Consider the following 20,399-nt stretch of genomic DNA (forward strand, 5'->3'; position numbering starts at 1 on the left):
TATGCAAAATAGTGGAAAGTTTGTTTAGCGTTCCCGAGGCGGCGCTCCTACGCCTTCTTGTTTTTCACCATGCCTGTCTGTCTTGGTCTGTCGCTGATAAAACTTCCTTTGTCACGAAGCAAAATCCCTTGCGCTGCCGCCCCAGTCAAAAAAAACAATTGCAACCAATTAGGTTTTTCAACTGGTGTAATTGTGTTCAGTTGTTTCCAATTGTCACGAGGGGAAGTCCAATTGCTAGCAATTAAAATTTTTTATTCCAACAGGCTTAACCAATTGTGATCGAATGAGCACCACTTGCAGGCAACTGAATTCGTGATCACAATTGTGGTGCCCAACTGTGACCAAGTGAGATCCATTAGCTAAAAACAGGAATTTCACATTTCAGTTTGGGCATCTAGTTGTGAACACGAGCACTTTTTCAAATCAAATTGTATGTTTTGTTCTAACTGTGGTGAAGTGTGTGCCTCAATTGGAAGCGATTGGTTTTTTTTGTTCCAACTGGAGTACCCAATTTCGACCACCTGGGGATCTTTAACATGCACCAAAATCTTGACACAGGTTTTCCGGTTTCCACCATTCATCTACCAATTGAAATTGCCACATAGCACAAGCATATTACATATTTTTATACATTTGCAACTGGAAGTGTGTGCAATCACTTTTTAATTATGATAATGGCTTGGCGGCTGCCCCTTGTAATGGGGGGACACTCCTAGATGGATATACTCACCTGGGCATCCTAGCATCAAGAATTTAGTTTGTCATCCCCCCTGCCCACACTAATAAGCGTGTCTTCACCATTCCTCCATGCTATTTAAATGTTGCCAAGTGAATGTTTCGTAAATGCAAATACAAGTCTGACCTAATGCACAGTGTTGAATGCTTCATATTTATTGCATAACAGTATCAACACCAGCAATTTGTTTCCAGAACATGGCTTTAGAGAACAGCAACTGTTGCAGCAATTATATTTATTATTTGACTTGTGTAAAAACCAATATTCCGCATGCAGACTCTTTACAACGGTTGAAGACTATTTACACACTTAATTATTTCCTAGTAAATGCCACATATCAGTTTTTGAAGGGACACATGTAGAGATGCTCCTAGGGAATGAATGAGGGTCCAACAGCGTAGGTTCACAACTGGTAGTAAAAAATGTATTTCAAGAAACTGACACTCATTCACACATACTGAGTTACAAGATATACACGCACAACAAATTATGATTTTGTACACAAGCACAAATGTAGGAAGGTTCTTCACATCGCGTGCAGCATGCAAACACAATTCGTATGCCACTGGCAGAATAAGTTAATGTATATGAAGCATATATATACACAACACATGGACATGACAACTAATTCAACCAAAGTTGAAAAAAAAATGTATATAAAGCATAATATATACAAACATTACAGCCAAGTAGTTCCACAAAAGTTTAAACAATACGACCACAAATGTTTCAACAAAATGTACACAAGGCATAATACAGTTTAACCTCGATATAACGAACCCCGATCTAACGAAATTCGTGACATAACGAATTTTTTCAAATTTTTAAAGGAGCACTGACACGAAAATTTTATGTTACGCTTTTATTGCTTTTATCGATGCTTAATGGTCTGGCGAACCTGCAACAGCACTTCAAATACTTCAGCGCGGGATAGTTAATTACATTGAACGGCCTGAAAATCGTTTGTTTCAAATTCCCGCGCTTTCATCCCGAACGGCGCATATGGCAGCCTCCCGGTTTGACCTCACCGCTTTGTGCGGACGTCACAGGCGCCCGCTTGAGAGGGTGTTGCGCCCGCTCGCCGCTCGTGGGGCCGCGCGCGTGAAGTGACGTCACGAGTTTTTGGCGAGCGCTGCGCGTCATTTTTTTCCTCTCCTGGAGTGATGTCACGCTGATGTCCATTTGCTGAGTGCCGCTCTGCGCGCTGCTCCGTCGGCGCGATAAACGCGATCCAATTCAACTATGTTCTTCGCGTCGCAGGCTGCTCATATTTCAGCCAGGGTATTCTGTTGAGTGAAGGAAGCGAACTGTGCAATAATATTAACGCCGAAAATTGGTGTCAGTGCTCCTTTAACGAACAATTTTCTAAATGCATGTATTTTAATCTCGATTTTACGAAGTAATTTCATGTGCCACTTCCAATTTAACGAAGTCACACCAAGAAACGAATAACGAGATTCCGGTTGAGGCACGTTTTAATTTGCCTCTGCCACCTTGGATTTCAGTCAAGTACTCGCTATAACACTTGAAAGGCTAAAACAAAAAGAAAAACTCTGAAAGCTACGAATGATAACAATTAAAAGTGATAAAATTGGCTGACCGCGAGCAGCCATAGACGGCTGAATACCGCGTCCGCCATTTTGACGTTTCCAACAATTACAACAGTTAAGACAGTCCACACTAGACTAAAGACGTTTTCCTCTGCACAATACCAGTGTGCACATTCATTCAAAAATACATCGTTACATCGTGAAGCAGCTTGGTACAGGGGACACATACCTTTTTTTACCAACCTTCATGCACACGCAAACCGTCAAAATGTCTGAAGGCGGCAGAACTCTCACAGTTTTTGCTTCTCGCACAACCTTCAGCAGGTGTTTCATCCTCACAGAAGCATACTTCACAGGCATGCACTGCAGACGCTTCACTATAATATGCGCTGTTGCATTGTTTGAGCAGACTATATTCTCTATGACTGCATAAGAATGATCATGCAGTTGAACTACTGAACTATTAGTAGTTTTTCCTTCGGCATATTTGCTGCTGGTTAAAACAACCTTTCCGTTTAGCATGCGAGCATACTGCACACAATTGAGAAGCTGTTCATCACAGCTACTTGGCAGTGCGTACGGAACCCCACGGCCGAAGAAACGGATGCCACCTGATACTTGCAGTGTTTTTTGAGTGATGCGAGTGTCTAGCGAAGCACAAAACTGTAGAACTTTTGGCTGGTCAGCTAGCTCTAAAAGCTCCTCAGTCACTCCTTCCATCTGTATAACTCTACAGATTTGGTGAGGGATCCCATTTGCAGCTTTGACGGCATCTTTCAAGCCGCCATTCCCTGCTTCAAAAGGGAAGGCCGAGTGTGCCCAAAGTGGCCCCCACTGACGCACGCTCTTAAGAAGGTGGGTCAGCTGATGCATGTTATATGTCATGCACCTTTTCTTGTACAACAACTGAGCACGTACATGAAAATCTAGCAGTAGTTCTTCTGCCCGGGCAATGCCTGCGACTGTCAAAGTCCGTCCCAACATTATGTGCAGTGCCTCAACAAGGCAAGCCCAATGCTCAATTTTGGACCTGTCTAGGATCCCCTCAAGCACTGGTACACTGTAGTACAGCAGCCAATTTTCCCACTCTTTGGCCTTCCACCATTTCCGTTCTTTGGCGGGCCTAGGCATTCGCTTTACTTCTCGTGGTGGTGAAATTCCCACTAGCCTTCCACTGATCAATGCCTCCCGCTTAGTGAGAGATTTGCAACTGGGGTCACTCAGCCAGATTTCTAGAAACTGCCTTGCCACTCCAAGTAGAACACAATGCATGTAGTCGGGGACGAAGCCCCAGACTATGTGAAATTGCTGCAAGTTTACTAGAGGTGAGGCAGTCGCTACACCATTCACTGGCTCATTCGTTGTCACAGCAGCCTCCATATCTAAAATCATCTGCTCTTCAGTCCTTTCCATGGGCTCCTCCAACTGCACCAAGTATTTCATAGACTTCGCAACCCTCTTTCCTACTTGAAGGCACCAATTGCAGCCTTGGTAGCTGTTAAACTGTTTAGTGCCTTGCATAGGCGCTCTGGCTACTGAATCAACTGCGCAACATATGCAGAACGCTTTGAAGTTTCTTTGTGCCCCTTCGTGCTCAAGCATGAAGCCTTTCTCGGACAAGTCATTCATAGCATTAACAAATGCTCCCTGAAAAAGAGCCATGTCTGGTTTTTTTTTTCCAAACCAGAGCGCAGCTAGGACAAGCTTTTTCCCTCTCTCTGCAGCAGGAACCTCATTTACTTGAAGCTGTATAGGCCAGATTCCTGTGCCACTTGATCGAAAGAGCGGAGTGCCATCAGCATTCAGAGTAAAGCTTATTCTATGCCCGACTTCTGCTGTTGATGCAACAAACTTTCTGTACAGTTCACCGTCACAGATGTCTGGCAGACAGTTGTTTTGGTTGAGGGGCTTCGTAACATCAAGGATGTTACACCCTTTCAATACTTTTTGTAGTTGCGACGGTACATCTAGCAAAACAAAAAATGAAGAGTCCCCTATTGAGGAAGCATTGAGTGCACGATGACACTTTGAACACTCAACAGAGCTGCCTTGTTTCAGCTGAATGACTGTGGTGTGACAAGCTGGACAGTAAAAATGAAAAATCATTTTTGTGCCACCACCTTCAAGTACCTTACCAAGCATATACTTGGAGTGGGGGAGAACTGGACTGCTAAAAAACAAGTTAATCATTTCCATTAGGCTCGTAAGAGCTGTCAAAGACAATTTGTTTTTTAGAGCATGTTTTAGAACCATGAGCAACATGTCACCTTTTGAGACAACTACCTTTTCTGTGATAATGTTATCGAAAAGTTCACCAAGCCTTGACTCCATGCGAGAAGAATCTGGTGTGACAGTGGCATGAGGTTGGGATGGCACATCATCTCTGTCTGTTGCCGCTGTAGTCAAATGGCTTGGTTCAGTGGGGTGGTGAGGCACTTGTTCACATCCAGTCACTGGCTGGTCATTCAAAATGCCCTGTGGATAAAAATTTACATATCAAATTTGGTTTCACTAAGCAACTAGTTCCTACTGCAAGCAACACAAGTAGTGGTGAATGCGCTCACCACTACAGTTACTGGGTGCCACTTACCACTAAACTTGCCTATCCTCCAATAAGAGAAATTCAATTAGATCGAGGCAATCGTTACACAACACTTCAGAGATTATCAGCCATGAAAGGGTTATGAATAGTACTGGAAATCACTTTAACCAATCTATCATTGAAATGCGCCAAGCTAGCAAATGTAGACGCTAGTAGCGATATTTATGGAGATTACAACTGGAACAGTGCGGTCATCGTATGATATAAAACCTCGAATTATTTACGGATACTTTTGAAGTTGTGTAACATGTCCTTACACTGGAAGTCTCCGGCACAGCAACTGCCTCAACATTCTCCCGCACATTCGCGTCTTCAGCACGAGCGTCATTCTCATCACTTCCACTTCCATCCCTGTGGGCCACGGCAGGCGAGTGTTTCTCCCGCACATTCGCGTCTTCAGCACGAGCGTCATTCTCATCACTTCCATCGCTGTGGGCCACGGCAGGCGAGTGTTCCTGCAGAAAATAGCCGCAGTCACCATCAAGAAAGGGCGCCGACACGTGGTGTAGTCAGCGCGCCGTGTCACGTACGAAGCAGTTACACGGGCGAGAGTACGAACCGCACACAAGGCACATTTCTGATTACAGCCAAATCATCATCAACTGACACGCTTGTTTTCTTTGCACCGACTTTACATACTCCCGACCGTGTCCGCATCGCTCCCTGACACGGCGCGCGGATCGGCTCACAAAGCGACGCTTTCGTAATCATTGTGAATTACTGGACACTACAGCATAAAAGCTTTGAGATGAAATAACTTACAGCATTGCAGAGTCTCCGTCGTTCAGATGAGAGTGTTTGCTTCGGCACGCGGAATGAATTACCTGGATTTAGGTACGCTTTGTACTTTCCGCGTTTTCTTCTTTTTTGTTTCCCATCCATGACAGTTTAAGCAAGCGTGGGCCCACAGCAAGAGTGCGCACCTGTAACCAACTGCGCAAACAATTAAGCCACAACTCTGACGGGGAAGTAAGCACGGAAGGAAGCTCGACCGTAATCACATGCCCCGATCCAAACAGACGCCATTTTGTTTATTTTTTTTTTCTGTGACCAGTGGTTCGCCGATGCTGCGTATTTAGTATGTATGCCCGAAACATTATTATCAACTTTCAATATGCTCTATTCACTTCGCAAAACTTAAAACATATAAAGTACAAAAAATTACATTTAATGTAAGTTTTAGTAAGAACGATCACTTGCTCACTTCATTTTCAGCCCGAAACAGCGCACTGGTGCGACTGGGAGGCAACAATGGGAACTGAAATGGTCGCATCAACATGGCTTCCTCCGTGTATATAAACACGCGAAGCATGCCGAGGAATTTTATACTCGGCAGACTGTTCGGAAGCTACGTTTCCGTGAAGGCACCATGATAACGCACGCCTATGTTAGATATGAGGACGACAAGCGTTTCGCGATTGTAGAGGTGGACGACATTAAGGGATTTAATCCGGAAGATGACTTTGAAGGCACCTTCTACAATACAAAATGGACCGACGACTCCGGCGCATCAGACTACTACCGGTCCAGGATTCTTCTGGTAGCGGGTGAGTGGGTGCTGTTAAAGTGTTACTCCTTATTTGCTATCCCTATCGTCTGTACGGCATTCAAAGTTCACTTCTAGATGCTGGCCACGTGCTGCATGCTTTCTGCACTGAGCGGCATGTATGAACTGCGCTGTTTGCTCTTTGTGCATTGTGTGCCCATGCGCAGATGTAAAAGAAGGGTTCGCAGTTTTCTAGGAGATAAAATCACTGAAGTGCAGCCGGTGAACGAGGGTTATTTGAGCAGCGTAACAAAATATCAGTGATCTTTGTTGCGCAGATTTTCGGACTGCATGATTAATCGGCTATCACCGTCCTAGCAAGTCTGTAAACGCATATACATTTCGCTACACACTGTCGTGTGAATTGAATAGCCTTTGCGATTGTGAACTCATGTGAAATCGGAAGCGTAGTCACTTTTACTTTCCTGTAAGCGACTGGGCTTTGCTCCAGGCTTTCTGAACTAGGGAACGTGCATAGAGTCGCTTTTTTTTCTGGCTTTACTTCTACTTCGCTCTAAGGACATATTTGCTTTCAGTGATGTTCTCCAGCATCCGATGACCATTTTATGCGTGTTACTCATGCCTTTCCAGATTCGGAAGCACGCTTAAAAGCAAAAATTGCAGGCAGACGCGTGCGCGTCAGACGCCTCCCCTCAAGCGATAGTGACTCGGATGACGAGATAGTTGAGGTACGTATACTGTGTATAGACTTTCTTCATTGCTGTGAATAATGCAGCCATTATAGAAGGTGCATGTATTTTCGCAGGGACCAAAAAGAAAAAAAGGATCTCCTCGCGAGGACTTACTCGACATCCTGGCCAAAAAAAGAAGGGCTCTTGGCCTGAACAACAGGCCCAAAAACACAGCCTCTCACGACGAATTGGCGAAAGCCAAAGATGAATTGGCGAAAGCCAAAGAGGAGTGCGCCCAGCTCCATCAGCTAGTGGCCAAGCAAGCTCAGGAGTTAGAAGACATGGAAGGTTTAAAAGCTCAAATCCTCCACCTCCGCGGGACATTGGCGACACAAGGCCAAGAATTAGATGAGCTTCGGCGGCTGAACAGACGCATTCAGTGGCGGCTTGTTGGGGGTGATGATACAGGTATGTACTACTCTGTGCACCTACTACACAAGTGAAAAAGGTGCATGTCATTCTCCTCAAGAACTGTATAAACAATTTCTGGCTCGAGTTTTTTCCTCGACACATTTTTTTACCCATTTATGCTGGAAATTCTTCAGATTCGTGTAAAATTCCGTTTTTTCTCAGATGGACCTTCCACAACACGAAGGCCACCACAACAACCCGCAAGCACGCTTCCCCAGCCTGCCGACGCGCTCCTGCAACCTGGCCCGCTGCCTCAGCCTGCCGACGCACTCCCGGAACCTGCTGACCCACTCCCTCAACCTGAAGGCCAGCTGCTACCAATTCTGCCCACTGCCCCAGAAAGAAAGGCAAGTTTGTTAATGCTTTGTACAGAGTACAACTCGATCTACGGGGAAATTTGCCTGACCGTGTTGGGTATTCTGGACATGCATTTTCTTAAGTGTGAAATAGAGCAAGGAATTTGTGCTATGTGCAACTGACAGTGAACTTGCTCTACTTTAAATGTGTTCATACACTCGGTAGTACCGGGAATAGTTTCTGCTTGCGTTATGTCATGAGCACAATTGACACACATGGTGCACAAGTAACTGCCCAGGAATATAAGTGTTTAAGAAATGTATTCTTTACTAGTTGTGTGTCTTTGTACATGTTAGTATTTCATTTCGTTCTGCAATAGTCTGAAGGCACGTGCTGGAATTCCACTTGTTTTCTAGTTGTTTCATCTGGCTTGCTTTTCACCCAGGTGGACATTGGTAAAGGCCTGCTCGTTCCGTGTGGGGCTTGGCAGCGGATTCAAACAAGGGAAAAGGATTCCCTCTTCGTCAAGGACCTCCTGGTGACGGTCTGGGATCCAGCGGTGCTGAAGAGTCGATCTCTGAACGGTATTAACCTATACCCATTTTTGTTTTTATCGCGATTCTCCACTTCCAATTTCTGTTCCACATAAACATTCCTTCCTCCCTTGCAGGCAGACCTTGCCCCCGCTTCCCAGACCGTCCCAAAAAACAGGCCTTGACACCGTGGAAGCTGGCCGTGATTCGAGGTAACTATCATTACAACTTCCTTCAAGCTGCTTTTGGGCGAACTTTCTTGAGTATTTCTGTTGTCCGCACCTTGTGGCGAGCAAGCAAGATTTTGAAGAGACTGGTGGAAATTTGCAGTGCGTTTAAAGCTGCCTTGTTACAGTTGTATAGAACCATTCTTGACTTGTGCATTTTTTTTTGTCTTTCACTTCTATAGACTGCTACAAGCAGCGGCTCCAACAGAGAGGTGTCCCCCCTGAGGTGATGCCTGCAATGCTTAAACAAGTGAACCACTTCCTCGTGGAGAAGATCGCAGATGTTGAGAGGACTGCCAGGAAGTAAGTCTCTGGTTTCTCGTGATGTTTTTCTTAATTTTGGTTAGTTCAAAGCCGTGAGGTGCATACAGCTGTAGCTGACAAAATGTACTAAACCTTGCAATGAAACTAGTGCACAGTTGGGCATTGATGCCTTTTGAAAGGATGCAGGCAGCTGAAACATTTGGGACGGTTGCTTAAAACTTGAATTTATACTTGTACCTCAATATTGCTAGGTACATTGAAAGCTTCTTACCTCCTCGCATCCAGTAGTAAGGGGCCAGCATCCAGTAGCAAGGGGCCAGCAAAGGTGAAGCTGGCAAAATGGAATGCAAAAGTGCCACAAGTCCTACCAGGATTTTTTGAAATTTTTTCCGTGCCCTTGGTCTTCTGGTTCTTAGCGGCTGTTCTCTTTTCTAGCAACACAGGCCTGACCACTTCATACTTCTGCCACTTGCGAGTTTTGGTGGCACAGGGTCTGTCCTGTTCTAGAACACCTCATCTGAAATTTCGTGGCATGTTGACACCATGGCACGTGGTATATTTTTTTAACTACGTCCTTGTAGTAATGTTTGATGGCTGCACCTGCAAGCACCTTCAAGAGGCAAATTGCATACTAGGCATTTTTGTAGCTACTCCTTCAAAAGGGATTGTATCGCACGCAGATCTAGCTGGCTGTTGAAGCACCTGCAGCTCCGTTCTGTACTACATTTTCAACACAAATCACTATTCAATATACTTTTGCTGCATTTCTTCTTGTTGTGCAGGCTCGAGATGAAGTGAGGCCAATCCCCTGTTGGAGCAGAGACCTACCATGTTTCAAGCAACTTGCGTTAAGCTTGCGATGTTGCTTTCCTTTTTTCTTTTCAAGTGAATAAATGTGTGTAAAGGTATGTGCCTTGTGTTGCGTTTTTACAGAAGCAGGTGCAGGCAGCTCTTGCCTTCATGCGTACTGGATTGAACTGCTTTACTGCCAGCATATGCCATTTTAGAATTACTTCAGTCGCCACGGTTTACTAGACTATTGGTTTGAACTGGTGATTCCCATTGAACGCAATCTGAAACAATACCTATTGAACACAATTGAAAGACCAACACAATTGGTTCAACTTGTTGGAAAACACAATTGGTTCAACTTGTTGGAAGCAATTGGTTTGGCCCAATAGGTTTCAATTGGATACTAAAACACAACTGGTGTACAGAATTGGTAATTTTACAATTGGTTGCAATTGTTTTTTTTGACTGGGGCAGGCTGATGCCGGCTTTGCGCGCTTATCTACTCGGATCACAGGCCCTGAAATTTTCTGAGTGGGGCATCTCACCTCTATCCCCTCCGCATTTAGGTATTGTTTTGACCCCGCTGTTCACACTCCGCATCGGTACGCACTTCTAAATTGAGGACTACTGTAGATGCGCCCGGACAGCGTGGCGGGATCCCAGCTGCTTATCCTTTTGTTTCCTATTATTTTCTGAAGTTTAAAAGCACGTGATATTATTGGAAAGTAATCGTAGAAGTGAGCGCCTGACCCAAAAACGTGCACGCAATTTTTTCTTCTCTAAATACTCCAGAAAGAAAAATATCAGTAAAATAATGGCTGCCCCATCCCAAAATATCGTTTTTCTGTTAGCTATATGTCTACCCGACAATCAGTACCTTCTGAAAATATTTCAGCCCGCCTCCGTCTTTATCTTTGGAAAAATGCAGTAAGTATGAAGCGAGCGACACGTTGAACGACATCCCCAGTGGGCCACAGAACTAGCGCCCCGTCGCGGCTAAGATGCAAGCGAAACGGCCCTTGAAGCCCAACAGGCAAGCTGACAGACACACGTCGTAGAAGTGGGTGCAGCGTTCGCGACTCGCGAGCAGTGACGTAAGGCGAGATGTCCGCCGGCACGCGCCACATAGCGGATCAGTGCCTGAACTAAGCGTCCCTACCCTTCCCATTGAAAAGCGCGCGACACGTCAGGCAATGTTAATACAGGCGGCGTTGTCCTGACACACACGACGTTACGGTTTGGACGATCAAACCCGGCACCTTTCGCACAAGAAGCACGCACCCCGCCGAAGTACCGACTGCATGGCTAACACACGCGTGGTACCTCGACTTGAAACGCCGCACCATGCTCTCAGCCTCTTCCTCCCCATGAACTTTAGTTTCCTGAACTGCCAACACATCAACGTCACTCTCCGTTATCAATCGGTGCACTTGGCTTTGTTTCCTTTTCCCCGACAAACCCCTGACGTTGAGTGTAGCTACGTTCAGTGTGGGTTCCTCAGAAATTTTAAATCACATAGAGGACGAGAGCGTGGCGCTTACATTTCGCGTCTATCGCCCGGCTAGGCGCTCCTGCCCGCCACTGCGCTGTCCCCTGCGTTCCGCGTCTGGGAGAGAGAGAGAGAGAGAGCAACTTTTATTTAGCGTATTTATGCGTGGGAGTGGCTTCTCAGTCCAGAAGTCCAAACGCTGTCTTCGCACGTTCAGCCCTCTCCGTCAGCATGACCTGGTCGGCGAGGTGTGCGCTGGACAACGCAGTCTCCCACTGCTCGAGGTTTGGGCTAGAAAAAGGGGGTGGCAAGTCTGGGTTTTGACTGCATTCCCAAATTATGTGATACAGGGAACCTGTTTGTCCGCAGAACTTGCAATGCGGTGAATGCTGGTGAGGGTATTGCTTATGAAGTCGAACCGGATAAGGGAACGTGTTGGTTTGTAGCAGTCGAAGCGTGGATCCTTGGTGTTTACTTAACTGGGGGTGTGGCGGTGAATAGATCCTTCGTTCGAGCCTGTAGTGCTGAGTAATGTCTCGGTAGGAAACAACGGGGGTGGGCTCAGGATCTCCTTCCGTGGCCTGGTTGGCGAGTGCGCAGGCCGTCTCGTGGGCGAAATCGTTGCCCGCGAGAGAGGAGTGTGCCGGGGCCCATACTATCATGACCTTCCGGTTTGGGGGGTTTGCGCTCAGGAGGTGGTGTGCTGTTGGAGTCACCATTCCCGCAATGTATCTTCTGCAAGTCTGCTGTGAGTCAGAGATGATTGTAGTTGCCTTGGTTTGAGTAATAGCCAGCACTATGGCCACTTCTTCCGCCTCTTGACTCGATGCTTTTGGAATGGTTGCGCTGGTGAGGCATTTGTCTCTTGTCGTCACCACCGCCACCATTGCTCTCTTCTGTTTGCAGCTTGCTGCGTCTGTATACACTGTTCCCTCATCACTGCCATAAGTCTTATCTAGGGCTTTGGCCCTGGCCTGTCGTCTTCCTTCGTGATGTTTGGGATGCATGTTCCGAGGGATTGACCTGATTTGTATGCACTGCCTCGTATTTGACACAAGAGCTCTGGGTTGTAGCTGACCCTGGGGGGTCCACTGAAGTTTCCCCATGAGCTTTCTGCCAGCGGGTGTCAGTTCAAGCCTTAATTTGTGGCTTGAGAGGTGACCTTCGATTAGTTCGGATGTGGTGTTGTGGAGGCCTAACTTTAGCAGTAGAGCTGTCGAAGCGCTGATGGGGATTCCTAGTGTCTGTTTGTAGGCTTTGCGTATGATGACGTCGATTTGTTCCTCTTCACTCTTGGTCAGAATTACGTACGGTGCAGTATAAGTAATGCGTGAGAGTATGAAGGCCTGGACCAATCTGGTGGTGTCTTGCTCTTTCAGTCCCCTCTGTCTGTTGGCCACCCTGCGTAGCATCTGAGTGACTTGTTCTGTGGTTGTCTTGAGTTTTTTAATCAGGCCGGTGTTCCTTGTGTCCGCCTGAATGTCTAATCCAAGAATTCGCATCGCTTTTGTAGGCCTGATGGGATGACCTTCCAGCATGATTTGTATATTGTCCTTGTCTGTCTTTCGGCCTCGCCTGCGCACGACCAGAAGTTCCGATTTTTGCGGTGCACATGTTAGTCCGCACTCTTTAGCATACTCATTGACAGTATCGGCTGCTTGCTGGAGCGTGTCTTGGAGGCCGCCAATGGAATCTGTGCCCGTCCAGATAGTAATATCGTCGGCGTAGAGGCCGTGTTTTATGTTGGGAATTTGGTTTAATCGGTTCGGCAGCTCAAGAAGGGCAATGTTGAAGAGAATGGGGGATAGGACAGATCCTTGCGGGGTGCCCGTGTCTCCGAGGGTAATTGGGTCCGAGGAGACATCCCCTATCTTTATGATGGCTTGGCGGTACGACAGGAAGTCGGCAATATAATTGTACATCCTTTCCCCGCAGCCTGTATTTGCCAGTTTATGAAGAATGGCCCTGTGTGACACGTTATCAAACGCCCCTTTAAGGTCGAGGGCCAGTATGGCACGGGGCGAGTGTCTGGTGGCAGGGGCGAGTATGTCCTCCTTGATTTGAACGAGGATGTCCTGGGTTCCCAAGTGCCTTCTGAAACCGAACATGGAGTCAGGCATTTGCTGCGTGTCATCAAGGTGTTGCTGAAGCCGCAGAAGAATAATTCGCTCCATTATTTTTCCCACGCAGGAGGTCAACGATATCGGCCGGAGATTATCTATGTGGGGTGATTTTCCTGGTTTTGGAATAAATCGCACCTCCGCTGTTTTCCACGAGATGGGAAGTTTGCCTGTGCGCCAAAAGACGTTGAAATACTCCGTGAGATCTTCTAGAGCCTTGTCGTCCAGGTTAGCCAATATCTTGTTGGTGATTTGGTCTTGTCCAGGTGAGCTGGAGCGTTTGCTGGCAGTAATGGCTGCACGGACCTCGTACATTTCGATGTCTTTGTCCAACTCAAGGTTAGGTGTGCATTCATAGAGAGGAGGAGGGTCTGCCTTTCCAGGACGTAGGTATTTGTTCCTCAGATCTTGGATGAGGTCATCGGTCGTTCCTGGGTACAAGTGCATGGTGCGCGCCAGGCTTTTACTGGTTTCTCCCTTGTTCTTAAGGGGGTCGATGAGATGTCTCAGCAGTTGCCACGTTTCCTGAAGGCCGTCGCACAACGTGAGCCAATTTTCCTTGCACAGGTGGGCAGCGTACTCAGCCGCCTGTTTACTTAGTTGCGCTATGCGCTTCTTGAGTCGGCGGTTATGCCTCTGCCTTTTCCAACGTCTTGAGAGGCTGTGCCTGGCTTCCCAGATGTGCAAGAGTTTGGTATCAACGTGTGGCACTTGGTATGTCATGGAAATCGTTTTCGTGTGGGCTTTTGCATCTCTCATGACACTTTCCGCCCACTGTTCGTAGGATTGTTCTTGCGAGGGGTCGCGATCTTTCCTTTCTTTTCTGAACTTGTCCCAGTCAGTAAATTTGACCATACCTATGTGTGACCTGTAGTTCACACCTTTGATTAGGATGTTTATAATGTCGTGATCGGATCCCAAATTCTCCATTGTGTTGGTCCACGTGATGTCAAGAGAGCCTCGGAGAAGGGACAAGTCTGGGCATGTGTCCCTATTGACGCTATTTCCTGTGCGCGTTGGGGTCTGCGGGTCATTTAGGAGAGTGAGATTGTGTATTTCTATGACGTTGAGCGGATCTTTACCTCTTCTGTTGTTGTATACGTGTAGCCCCAAAGTTGGTGTGCTGCATTAAGGTCTCCCACTATGAGAAGAGGAGCGTTGCCGGCGAGTTGGAGGGCTTCTCGTACAGTTTCTTCAATGCCTGGTCGCTTTTTGGAGGGTCGGCAGTAAATGTTAAGAATGAAGAAGCTGTTTTTGCAGTGTGATGTGCGTGGAACGAGCTCTACCAATGTGTGCTCACAATCTCTTTGCGGAGTGAGGTGCTGAATGGCTGCTATGTTGCTCTTAACCAAGGTTGCTGTAGATCGTCCAGAGGGATCTGTGTAGGTAATGTATCCTGGAAGCTTACTTGGACTGTTCGTTTCTTGAATTGCAATGATTTCAGGCGTTGGCGTGAGTGTGGCGAGGTACTGTTGTAGCGCTGCTGATTTCTCTTTAATTCCACGGCAATTCCATTGGAGCAGCGCAGTGATGTCTTGCCTATTTGGTTGTGTAGTCATCAGGGAAGGAGACGGAATCCTTGCTTTCACACGTGGGTGGGCGGGAGTAGGGAGCCTGCCTTCTGCGGAGAGTAGTGTTTTCTACCGTCTCCAGTCTCTCTTCTATCCGGTCGATGCGAGTTCCGAGTTGGTCGACCCGAGCTACTACTTGATCAATTCGGACGCCGTTCTCCGCTACCTTAGTGGTTAGCGCCTGTAGAAGCTGGTTAATTTGGTCAGACTGAGTTTTCAGCTGGGCCTTGAGTGCCCGGCCTAACTCATCGAGTTGGCTGTTCTGCTCGTCTGAGAACGCTTTGAGCACGTCTTCGAAGGAGGCTCGGTGTCCTTGCGATTGAACAGATGGCGAGAAGGCTTTAGTGGTGTCCTGTGGTCTTGTCTTGTTCTGCCTCATTGTTTTTTCCTCAGCTAGCGACGGGGGATTTGTGCATGTCACTGGAGTGGGAGAGGTGGTTGTGTTCATGGCCACATCATTTTCTGCGGCATTACGTGATGGTCGTTTGCGTTTGTCTGTGACCGAGTCCTCGCGGGATTTCTCCAGTTCTGCTAGGCGGCTTTCTAATGACGCAATAATCGACTGTTGTTGCGCCAACTGTGATCTAAGGGTTGTGCATTCCTGACACGAATGTGGATCTGCGTGTTTTGGTGCCGTGGGTGTGGGATCTCCTCGAGCAGTGAGAGACAACACGCCAGCCCAGCTCACCTGTTTCTCGTCATTTCCGGTCCCCACTGCCTGGTTTCGGGACCCGGATCTGGATCTGGTGCTTGATCTCACGGACGCTGTTCTGGTTTGGTGTCTGGCCCGGCCTCGCGGTGGCTCCTGGTCCGCTCGCGAGGCTCGCTGATCCGCTTGCAAAGCTGGCTGGTCCGCTCGCGCTGCTCGTTCTTCCGCCTTCTTCCGCACCAACTCCCGTTGACGGAGGACGAAAGGCTCCAGAAAACGTTTCGGGCAGCCCTTGGTAGCCGTGATATGGGCCCCGCCGCATAGCGAGCAAAGGGCCTTGCAGTCGTGTTGGGGTTGCGGTTCCTTGGCGCCACATTGATGGCACACACGTGTATTTGGCTGAGGGCATGCGGTCTCCCTATGTCCGAGTTCATGGCACTTGTCACACACAGGCACTGTCTTTTTGTACAAGGAGCACGGGTACTCTGATCCGAAGAGGTTAACGTAATAAGGGACTTTGTATCCTGCGAACGTGATTACAACAATATTTGAATTTCCCAGTCTTCTACATGCGTAGATCTCGTGTTTTGGTACGTACATATTTTCCAGCAATTCGCGCTCCGAGAAGCGGAGGGGAGCTCCTCTTATAATGCCCTTGACGGAGTCATCAGGCGCGAGTCCGTAGAGTTGCACTGGATAGGTCACGTTGCTAATTTGGATCTGCCTGACCTGGCTCAAGGCTTTTGCAGCGTCCGCCGATGGGGTGCTGACCGTAGCGATGTTCTGCACCGTGTCGTAGCGAACGCGCATGTTGGTTTGGCGCCACGTTGAATGTATTGCGTTCAGCAAGGCGATCGACACCTCGGCTAAGTCCAGTTGCGCTATTTTGAGGCCACCTTGTGGTCGCAGCACGAGTTTGTAATCGTCCCTGGGAAGGGGAGCTGGCCTGGGAGCAGTCTTGGGTCTAGTCGAAGGATTTGAAGTAGTCGACGGCGGCGTTAGGCCTACCGCTGGCGTGGTTTTCCGCTCTCGTCGCCGCTGAGCTCGGGAGACGACATCAATCCATTCTGCGTTGAAGTTTGAGTCCGCAAGTTCATCATAGTTGCCTTCACTTGGGTCTTGTAGCATTGCGTTGTCTTCAGTTTGACTTGCGTCACTGCTCGGGAGCACCGCGGAGCGGTCTCCTGGGTCGACGGTCGAGCCCGGCATTGGCCGTGCTCGTTGCTAGGCCTACCCCGCTGGACGAGGCCTAGCTCGGGCCGTGGTAAACAACTGCCGTAGATTGGCTGAAACAGCACTCACAGAGAAGTGAAAGGTGTCCTCCGGTGCACAGAAAGTAGCTCTCGATGGCGGTGGTACCAGTTTTGAAGCACGACACGAATTTACGGCACTTTTGTGTGAAAACTGTGGAGCCCATGCATGGAACGTCCGCTCGGTGTAGGACCCCTGGTGGCGACCTCCGCGTCTGGGGTGGCGTTTCCGATGGGCGCCGCTCAGGAGGCCGGCTCCTCGGCGCCGACCGCCGCGTCTGCGTTGCTTTCACTGGTGGCTCTCCGATGTTGGCGTCCCCAGCTGCGTTGTCTTTTCCTTCTTCCGAATCGACGTGTGGGCGTTTGGCGGACCCCGTCGCAGCCTCAGTTCGGTTGGTTTCCATTGCTTCTGTTTGTCTTTCCAACGATGCTCCCGCGGCCTCGGCTTCAGAGCGATTTTCGGCGCTTTTTTCGGAGTTCTCTGTCATGGTTACCGCGTCTGCTGGAGCGACCTCGTCATTTTCCCCCTCCTGGCTGAGTCCTACTTCTTTTGGTGTGCTGGGGCTAGCTTCCACGGGATCGCTACCACCAGCTCCTTGAGCAGCTTCCTCGGCTTCCGTTACGTCCATAAGGTGCTCGGGCGCTCCTTCGATGTCCGCGGGCCCCGTCACCGACGCGTATGAAGGCACAAACTGCGCCTCGCCATGCCCGAAACGCCGGCACTTGGCACACCGAGGCACTTTACACTCACGCCGCACATGGCCTTGGCCGTTGCAGCGAAGACACTGTATGGGCCGGCCAGGAGCCACCACAAGAGCGAGCTCCCCAGCTACCCTTACCTGGTGCGGGAGCTCCTCCAACTTGACGCCCTTTTTCAGTTTCAACAGCACTGACCTAGTCGTGGACCCTTTGTCAGCGACGCCTTGGACGCGCCAGCGTTCCCTATTCACCTCAGTCACTTTGCCATACGGCGCGAACGCTGCTCGGATGTCTTCGTCGGCGACGCCGTGCAACAGCCAGTGCAGCTTGAGTCTGACCTGATGGTCTTGCGGGTCGATTACGAGGCACCGCCGGCCCTTGACTTGAAACTCGTTGACAGCCAACATCTTCTTCGTCGCCTCGGCAGTGTTGAAAGTTATCGCCCACACATGGTTGATTTGGTAGGCCCCCAAGGCGACAACCTCGGAGAGTAAACCAGTCCGTGTGAGAGCGTCCCTGAAAACCTCGACCTTGAACGGTCTAGCCTTCACGTCGCCGTGCAAAAACAACGTGTTCAGAACGATGCGTCCGGTGGGCAGTTGTGGCAGTATTACCTGATAATCTTCACTGTCGCTTCCGTTAGGCCTGTTTCCGCGGCTCAACCGAGCCGCCATTACCGCTCCGCTGGAACTCATGATTCTCACGTCCGAACGCTAGCGTGACCGGAAATTTTGGTCTGTCTGTCTGTCTGTCTGTATGTGACTCGATTCAGCCACCCGGCCAAAGTAAAACAATGCCTGCGCAATAGTCTTATATAGTCACAGCTAAATCTACCCGTCTAAGTCCGGTGTAATGTTCGTAGTTGTCAACATTGTTGAAGAACAACATGACATTACACAAATATAAGACAGAAAATTAATACAGAAATTATATTTGCAGTGTTCCTTTATAAAAAATCATACATGCTTGATTTTCGCGAAATTCAATACTTCATCAACCTCAGAAAAGAAATTCACTCCGCCGTCGCTTGCTGTCTCCCGCGTCACTATAGCTTCTGGTGGCATTTTAAGAAATCAACTGGCAACAGTTACGAAAGGTTCCAGTATATAGGTTCCACGTTCTGCTGCAACGCACGTGGAGTAAGGAAACACAGTTCTATAAACGTTGAAGTAGGGCGCCTCGATTAACGCGCGTCTTTGCCTTACGGCAGCGTTGGCATAGGGACACCCGGCCTGAAGCAGTGGAACGCGGTAAATTTAAAATGATTACTTGGGAGGAGCGCGACGCAAGAGGAACAACATGAGGTAAGCGGGAAAGCGAAGGGAGGGATTTACTTGGCAAATGTCGATAAAGACTATCGTCTTTTGTCGACATTTGCAACGGGAGGAGCAGATACGCGGCCAATTTTTTTTCTAGATGGAAATTGGTTCATTTTTCACTGCGTGAAAATATCCATGGATATCACTTTTTCTGCACAGCTGTGTGTCTTATCTGCACATTTGGCTGATGTGAGAGGGAGGAATTTCGGGCAGTGGAGTGGCGGGGCCTGCAACCTGGCGGTTCTCCCCATATTAAAGGAGCCATGAAGAGAAAATACAACATCGTTTAATTTGAAAGAACTAGGATTCAGTATCTCACTCAGCTCCATTACAGCCACAAAAGATGTTTTTTAACAAAAAAAAGCAAGAAGTATTTAAAAACTTTCAAATTTTGCGCCACAGGGACGTGTTATGAGCAAGAATGACGTCATACGGGCCAACAATAAAACATAATTTTCGGTGCGTTAACTGGACGTTAGCATTCAAGTGATGCGGTCAAATGGAACTAGAGGCCCCATTACAGACGTCCAGTCATGTGTCGTCGCGACAGGTCAGTTAGGCGGCCGCCAATTGGACAAACAAGGTTCCGTGACGTCATAGAAAAGTTGCGGGAAATTGGCTAGGGGGTCGCGACTGCTTCACACGTTTTCTTTAATATCTCCGTTATTTGTTCGATGATTGCGATGATATTGCTATCATTGTTATCGGGTCTAAGCAGTCTTTCTAATAAACCCAACTTGTAGTTTGTCTTCATGGCTCCTTTAAAAATGCATAGCTCATTCTATCGCTTATTCTATCGTAGGTTGGCCGATCTTGACACTGCTCGGCCCGCTCGGGGTGTTCGAATGAGCGTCACGTCGGCTCCAGTGAAATCGTTCAATTTTATTGGGAAATCACCCCCGGCGACTGCAGCTGACCACCGAGCGTGCTTCCTAACGTCACCAGGAACACCAGGATACCATCCACATCTTTGTGAGTCCAGAATTCGCAATTTGACAAGCATCTAAAGAGGACAGGCGCGCTAAGCCTAACGCCTCGCCGGCGAGGCAACCACGCCGTCGGTTCCTTTGCCGGCAAGCATGGCGTCAGCGCGCCCCCCCACCAACGACCCAGTTGCAAGTTTGTCACCTCCTACAGACCCACCTGAGGAAATTGTAGAAGCGAATGACACAGACACTACATCCCCGGCTACCACGGAAACCGAGGAAGAAATCTCCAGCCCATGGATTGAAGTAGTACGCCGCTCGCTTCGACGACGTACTCCTCCCCCGTCCAAGCCTGCTCCCGAATCGCCGCTGCCACCACCGCTCCGCCATCGCCCATCAACGCGTCAACCCAGGCAACCACCTCTACCCACGGACGACTTTAAAATACTCATCCGCCCAAGCAACGGCCTACAGCTTTCCCGTACAGACCAGATTTCTCTCACTGCGTCAATCGCTCGGGAGATCGGGCTCCCCACTTCACCAGCACCTTTCCCGCTCCGCATTGGCGCAGAGCAGAACGTCCTAGTGGTCAGCACACCTTCCCCAGCAGCTGCGCGAGCGCTCGAGAGCCTCCAGAAGATTGTGGTCTTCGGCAACAGACACGAGGTATCAGTCTACCCGATCACTCCGGACAACTCCTGCCGTGGCGTCATACACAACATCGCA

General features: G+C 48.6%; 3 protein-coding genes across 3 annotated transcripts in view; 2 read left to right on the top strand and 1 right to left on the bottom strand.

Annotated features, from left to right (window-relative positions):
* Positions 1-20,399, top strand: part of LOC144172799 (uncharacterized) — a 168,381-nt gene that overhangs the window by 59,632 nt on the left and 88,350 nt on the right. The gene's annotated exons all lie outside the window — the stretch shown is intronic.
* Positions 314-5,789, bottom strand: LOC144172792 (uncharacterized). The gene is made up of 3 exons (XM_077701398.1): positions 5,651-5,789; positions 5,146-5,343; positions 314-4,761 (listed from the first exon to the last, which is right to left on the bottom strand). The coding sequence occupies exons 1-3, from the start codon at positions 5,768-5,770 to the stop codon at positions 2,479-2,481; spliced, it is 2,601 nt and encodes an 866-aa protein (XP_077557524.1). The 5' UTR covers positions 5,771-5,789; the 3' UTR covers positions 314-2,478.
* On the top strand, positions 5,969-9,741 carry LOC144172793 (uncharacterized). The gene is made up of 8 exons (XM_077701399.1): positions 5,969-6,435; positions 7,026-7,123; positions 7,201-7,534; positions 7,700-7,884; positions 8,280-8,418; positions 8,505-8,579; positions 8,777-8,897; positions 9,641-9,741. Exons 1-8 carry the CDS (start codon positions 6,258-6,260, stop codon positions 9,654-9,656), a joined length of 1,146 nt encoding a protein of 381 aa, XP_077557525.1. The 5' UTR covers positions 5,969-6,257; the 3' UTR covers positions 9,657-9,741.

Source organism: Haemaphysalis longicornis, unplaced genomic scaffold (genome assembly GCF_048455015.1).
Source record: "Haemaphysalis longicornis isolate Haplotype H1 unplaced genomic scaffold, Haemaphysalis longicornis Haplotype H1 scaffold_26, whole genome shotgun sequence".
Taxonomy (NCBI): Eukaryota; Metazoa; Arthropoda; class Arachnida; order Ixodida; family Ixodidae; genus Haemaphysalis; species Haemaphysalis longicornis.

Excerpts from the sequence above, each read along its gene's own strand:
- LOC144172793 (XM_077701399.1), top strand. The coding sequence starts at position 6,258 with ATGATAACGCACGCCTATGTTAGATATGAGGACGACAAGCGTTTCGCG. Across the intron at positions 6,436-7,025 it reads CAGGATTCTTCTGGTAGCGG|ATTCGGAAGCACGCTTAAAA; the intron begins GTGAGTGGGTGC and ends ATGCCTTTCCAG. Across the intron at positions 7,885-8,279 it reads CCACTGCCCCAGAAAGAAAG|GTGGACATTGGTAAAGGCCT; the intron begins GCAAGTTTGTTA and ends CTTTTCACCCAG.
- LOC144172792 (XM_077701398.1), bottom strand. The coding sequence starts at position 5,770 with ATGGATGGGAAACAAAAAAGAAGAAAACGCGGAAAGTACAAAGCGTAC. Across the intron at positions 5,344-5,650 it reads GACGGAGACTCTGCAATGCT|GAACACTCGCCTGCCGTGGC; the intron begins GTAAGTTATTTC and ends TATTTTCTGCAG. Across the intron at positions 4,762-5,145 it reads CTGTGCCGGAGACTTCCAGT|GGCATTTTGAATGACCAGCC; the intron begins GTAAGGACATGT and ends TTTTATCCACAG.